The sequence below is a fragment of the Triplophysa rosa genome, linkage group LG18, assembly GCF_024868665.1.
Source record: "Triplophysa rosa linkage group LG18, Trosa_1v2, whole genome shotgun sequence".
In the NCBI taxonomy this organism is placed as follows: Eukaryota; Metazoa; Chordata; class Actinopteri; order Cypriniformes; family Nemacheilidae; genus Triplophysa; species Triplophysa rosa.
Window position 1 is genome coordinate 2776711 of NC_079907.1, and position 6000 is coordinate 2782710.

Below are 6000 nucleotides of genomic sequence, written 5' to 3' on the forward strand. Positions count from 1 at the left end.
TGTCAATATAATTGTTTCGGATCCTGATTGGTCAAGTTTACTTATAAGCATTTTGTCTGCTGCGTCCACCTACATTTGTAAATACTCTCCATGATTGCTACAGAACAAATGTAAGCGGTAATTATTATTAGTGTTTGTGTTCACTTTTTTTTCACAGCACTGGTGCTACAGAGGCCAAGCAGTATAAAACGTCTGTTGTCGTCATTAAAAAAATATGCAAGGACAGTTCATCACATGAATAGGCAGATAACTTACAAATGACATCAATGTTACATACATTTGGATAAATTAGGGTCATATCATTTTTGGTTTAAGTTCTGTGTGTTTTGTTTTACTATACAAAAGAGGTATATTTGTCCACATAAAAGTTATTCACTATAGTAAACTGCAGTAAAATCCCTAGATACTCTAGGGTTTTTTAACCTTACTGTAGTTTAATACGGTGTTTACTAAATTTGCTACAAGGCTACTACAATTTCCTTTAGCAAATACTATAGTACACTGCAGTATTTTTTTGTCTAGGTGTTCAAGGTAACGGGACTTTTATTTTGAAGGGTCGTCGGGAAGACGCTTGAGTTAGTGTGTGTTTGATGATAGCTTCACTCAAACAGTAAAACGCTGGTAAAATAAACTCTCAGAGAAACTCTGGAGATGAAGTTCATGTGTTCATGTCCTCATACAGAGCAGACGCAGATAAATCCTCGACCATCACTCGTGTAGTATGTTAAACTGTGCACCTTATTCACTCAGACACGCAGAACAGCCGGATGACATCACAGGATTCCGCATCCGCATCTAGTTATTTATGCACCGTGGGCATGGCTTGTTGGTTTTGACTAAATCCTTGGTGTTTCAAGTCTTACGAAACCTTTACCCTAACCTTACTCTAACCATCTAAACTACCTATGATTGTTAAAATCGCCAAAAAAAAACACTGTTGCGTGATGACGTCAGACTCGAAACACCAAGGATTTAGTGAGAGCCGTTATATGGACTCGATGCAGGTGCGCCATTGATTATTGTCACACAAACGCAATTCATAAAAACACGCAGCTCTGGCTAATGCACCTATTCTTATTATTATTAGCAAAGACCGATTTTTTCGTAGCACAGTTATTCTTTTTTTTTCAAGTTACTTGTCCGGTCGGGCAAGTAAAATTCTCTCTCACTTGCGCATACAAAACATTCACTTCCCTTACGAAAATTAACCATGTTTTTTTTGTGGTACAAGTGTAGTAACCATGTTTTTTTGCTGCATTGATTACTTTGGGCAAAACCATGATTTTACTACAGTTACCATTGTTTACTATGGTTTTTGCAAAAACATGGTTATTTTGTGATAACCATTGTTTTACTACAGTAACCATGGTTTTTTGGTTTTAACTGTAGTAAAACCATGGTAAATTTTCGTAAGGGTTGTCCCGGACAAGCGTTAATGTCGAGCCATGCTGTACATGATTCAATGTGCCTTTAATTCTAAAACAAAGACATTTGAGTCAAGGCACAGAAGCCTGAATTACAGGAATGACACACCAATGATTGTTTGGACATGATGTTTTAATTCGGTTATAAAAAGCAACATTTTAATGCATGTTTTTGTTTACAGCTTAAACGTATGGAGACAGAGGAGACGCGGTTGAAAAATGAAATTCAGGACGCAAAAGACCAAAACGAACTCCTGGAGTTCCGAATTCTTGAACTTGAAGTGAGTTCACGAACATGGATTTAGATGTTTGCGGCAAAGAAATGTCAATGATAAATCACTTTTGACAAAGCAATTTCGGTCCAGGACTAGAGTTAATCTCCATTCTGAGAGACTTGCCCTCATGTTATGAATTACTACTGTACGGCTTTATATAAATATAATGCTTGTTTACAGTTTCATTATCGTGTGTAAGAATCATCTTGTTTTTTTACAGGAAAGAGAGAGGAGATCTCCAGCCATAAACTTCCAGAATATTCATTTTACCGACGGCATGAGTCCCTTACAGATCTACTGTGAGACGGAGGGAGTCTCTGTGAGTTGTGACGACATGCCCCAATTAGAATACAGCGTTTTAAAATACGATGGGATTTTACTTCAGCTGTTCTTTTTCATGGTCTTGAAGTCCATATCAGACAGGAAATGATTGATTACAGTCAGGTTTTTAGTGGACCTGGCGGACTAAGGCTGATTCAGCACCGATTTAATCCACTTCTGTCTGGAGTCGGACAGTAAAAGTCTCTCTCACGTTACAGGACATCGTGATCTCGGAGCTGATGAAGAAGCTTGATATTCTGGGGGATAACGCCGTAAGTGTATGTTGATTTCATATGTAAATGTGCGTGTTTAATCATGCATGAGTGTGTTTGCTGTTCGTGCGTGTCTCCAACACTAATGTGTCTGTTTTCATTGGATGACACACAGAATCTGACCAATGAGGAGCAGGTGGTGGTTATTCATGCCAGAACGGTACTAACCTTAGCAGAAAAGGTATGGGATGTTTTTTTATTCTTTTCAAGTGAATTTTGTGGTGTTTGATGAAGTGTTGTGTTCAGTGGCTAGAGCAAATTGAGGTCACCAAATCAGGATTACAGCAGAAAATGTTGGACATTGAAAGCGAAAAGGTAAATTTACATCAGTGTGCACGGCTTTTGCTAGTGTGGTGTACGGTTGGATGAGAGTGATAATATTCTGTGGATTTTTACCGTAGGAGCTCTTTTGCAAACAGAGGGGATATTTAGATGAGGAATTAGACTACAGAAAACAGTCTCTGGATCAGGCGCATAAGGTAAAAATGTCCTTTAGGTTTATTTTTATGTTTGTTCTTCATTTAAATATCGGAAGGTTTGCATAAGCATCACATTTTAATGCCTCTATAAAACGATAAAAATAAAATCATCGACAATTCGATTTTATTGAATATAAAATAGCATGCTTTTATTGTATTTTTTTGTATTTGTTCTTTGGGACTGATGTGGTAAAATATTATTAAAGGAATAGTTCACCCCAAAATGAAAATGCTGTCATTATTTGCACGCCCTCTTGTCAATTCAAACCTGCATGACTTTCTTACTTCTGCAGAACACAAAAGAAGATATTTTGGAAAATGTTGGTAACAGAAAACCGTTGGTCCCCATCGCATTGGTTTTGTGTCCATTCAATAGAAGTCAGTGGCGACCAACAGTTTTTGGTGACCAACATTTTTCAAAATATCTTCTTTTGTGCTTTACAGAAGAAAGGAAATCACACAGTTTTAAAATGACAACAGGTTAAGTAAATGATGACAGAATTTTCATTTGGAAGGTGAACTATTCCCTTAAATATTAAGTTTAGGATTAACCTTATCAAATTAAAAAAATGTTAACTTCTTAAGTAACAGATCTGCATCAATATCACATTTTAATGGCTTTCTTGTAAAAAAGGAATTCAACCAAAATGTTATTGATTTTATTAAAAATTAAAATATGCCTTTTGTTTTAGTTTTTTTGGGACTGATATCATTGAATAATGGAATGGAATTTGAAAGTTTCACCTTTTCAGATAAATAATATAATAAAAAATCGCATCAAATGACACAGATCTGCATCTGTATCGCATTTAAATAGCTTTATATGAAATAATACAATTATTGTCACCCAAAATGTTGATTTTACTCAATTAAAATGCATGCTTACATTGGTTTACACTACAGTGTGTGCTTTGGGGCTAACTTTGAAAAATATTATTAGAAAAGGTTAACGCAACACTTATAAAAACAAAATAATAATAAAATGACACTGGGATTAATTTGAGAATGAATTTTATTCTCAAGAACTGCAGACGTCCAATGATCTCTCAAGAAGTGCATTTCTGTTGTCTTGTGCCCCCTGGTGGTCAATGTTTGTCATGACTGGCCCACACCCCTATCTCTTTTTCTCTCTCAGTGTATTCTTGAGTTGGAGGCGATGCTGTTCGACACTTTGCAGCGAGAGGAGGCGGGCGGGAAGATGTCCGAGCTGCTCAGCGAGCAGCGCCGTGATTCGCTGAGGGAAGCTGTCACTCAATGGAAGAGGCAGGTCCTCAGCGAATTACGAGAGAGAGACGCGCAGATACTCAGAGAAAGGATGGAGCTCCTGCAACATGCTCAAGTGGTACCTGACTGTATATACACACTGTATTATAGTTCAAAAGATCTCATTTCTGTAATACGTTTGTACTGTTTGTATTGTTTATGAGTGCACCAAGTAAACAAATGATTTTCTTTGTTTTCCTGTGAAAATGTTTTACCATCTCTGGCATGCATTTACGTCACTATTCCCTCTACAGTAACACGTAACCTGCTGCTGATCTGTTTGTCTCGTTCACAGAGGATTAAAGAGCTGGAGGAGTGGATAGAAACACAGAAACGACAGATTAAAGAATTGGAAGAGAAGGTAAAAGCACAGAACATTTATCTGTTATTTTAATTCCGCTTTAATTTCTCTTCACCCCTTATATCTAAACGAATATTTGTTCTCTTCTCTTTGTTCCATTGTCTTGTTTTTTTGTTCCCATGTTCAGTTTTTATTTTTATTTTTGTTCTTTTCTTTAGCTTTCATTCTTTGGTCGTAGCTCTTCCAACAAGCAGGAAGTGATGTCACGTGGCGCTGTGGATCGCGGTAATGCATGCCAACTTCAAGTTCATTTTATTAAGTAGGCTTAAGCAAAGTTCAAGTTAAGTATACTTTATGTAGTAAGTATTAGTACTCGTATATTTGTAAGTGTACTATTTCGATATTTTTTGGGCTTAATTGGTTTTTAGTTCATAAGTGCACTTTTAAATATTTCAAGTAGTAAACACAACTACGATGCAACTAAGACGTTCATAAAGTATATTTCCAAAAAGTACACATAGAAGTACACTCTCTTATTTTTCGTTTAAAACAAGAATTGCGCAAGTTCATGTTTATAGCTGATTTTTGACGTTGTTTTTGCGCAGATCATGGACCGCAAGTGTTCCGTCTTCTGTAGCAGAGAAGCGGTCGCATTTGTTCCATCACGGGTCCAGCGATCAAGCTTGTGCTTTTGTAAGACTTTAAACTGTTCCTGTCAAATCTACACTGGCCACCTGTTGATCTACTGCTAATGGAATATGGTGCTCTCTATCTTGTGGACTAAAACTGTTTTTATCCTTCTGACCTTTTCGAATTTGCTCTGTGTGACCTCTTGCGTGAGGAATTTAAGGACTCTTAAATTGAAACGCTCTCCTTTCCCTGCTAAGCAGGCGGTGCTGGAGGCTGCTTCCCTTTGGAAGCCTAATGGAACGAGAGGTGTTACGTGGAAACCCTTCCCCCTCAACTGTTTACACGCACTGTGCTTTGGTTCCTGGTGGTACGTCTGGCATCGGCGTGGTGGCGCTAACCTCCCTGTGCGTTGTGAGAAATGTGACCGAAAAGTAAATCTTGGAATTCAAATGTTTTATTTTGTATTGTAAAGGAACGGTATTTCAAAATAAATTTCTCAGAGGATTATGGAAAAGAATATGAAAAAGGACGTTTCTTGGTATCTTTCCTTTGGGTGTTCTGGGTGAAGGGGTTTATCAATCTTATATCATAAAATATCAAAAGGGCTTTGATATTGCCGGTGTCTCAGGTGTTAAATGGGTTTTTTGGACCTTTGGTGGTCATGCATTGTAGGGCTTTGCTTTGCAAGCAACACTACGGTCTGAAGAGGGCGCTGCAGAGTTTGCAATTGTGTAAAATGAGGACTCGAAAACAATAATTGTCAAGATTTTCTCCGAAACATGAAGAAAAAAAAATGCAGTACGACTTAAATTAGTTGTATTAGTAGCTCAACAGTAGTTTATTTTGTTAAAAATTCACCCACTGGTTAAAGCGGCCCTAACACACACGGTTTCTGCCAATCTCATATTAATCTTGAGTACTTATAGAGTAGTATTGCATACTTTGTATCTTCGAAGAGTATTTAGTTTGATCACATTTATAAAAGATAGATACAGCTGTACGATTATTTCCGAAAGCATACGGCGCGTGCAGGGG

The 6000-nt window shown here is 37.4% G+C and overlaps 1 protein-coding gene across 22 annotated transcripts in view; it reads left to right on the top strand.

The window, feature by feature from the left end:
* Window positions 1–5488, top strand: part of jakmip3 (Janus kinase and microtubule interacting protein 3) — a 38263-nt gene extending 32775 nt beyond the window's left edge. For 9 of the 22 annotated variants that reach the window (XM_057357770.1, XM_057357778.1, XM_057357780.1 and 6 more), the window contains 10 exons: window positions 1607–1705; window positions 1920–2018; window positions 2239–2298; window positions 2408–2473; window positions 2539–2607; window positions 2694–2771; window positions 3907–4113; window positions 4330–4395; window positions 4554–4675; window positions 4941–5488. In XM_057357770.1, coding sequence (XP_057213753.1) covers window positions 1607–1705; window positions 1920–2018; window positions 2239–2298; window positions 2408–2473; window positions 2539–2607; window positions 2694–2771; window positions 3907–4113; window positions 4330–4395; window positions 4554–4658 — 849 coding nt within the window. In that variant the 3' untranslated portion in view covers window positions 4659–4675; window positions 4941–5488. Of the gene's footprint in view, window positions 1–1606; window positions 1706–1919; window positions 2019–2238; window positions 2299–2407; window positions 2474–2538; window positions 2608–2693; window positions 2772–3906; window positions 4114–4329; window positions 4396–4522; window positions 4676–4940 lie in introns of all 22 variants that reach the window. The other 13 variants (XM_057357776.1, XM_057357784.1, XM_057357782.1 and 10 more) reach the window with 6 other exon arrangements.
* The last annotated feature ends 512 nt before the right edge of the window (window positions 5489–6000 follow it).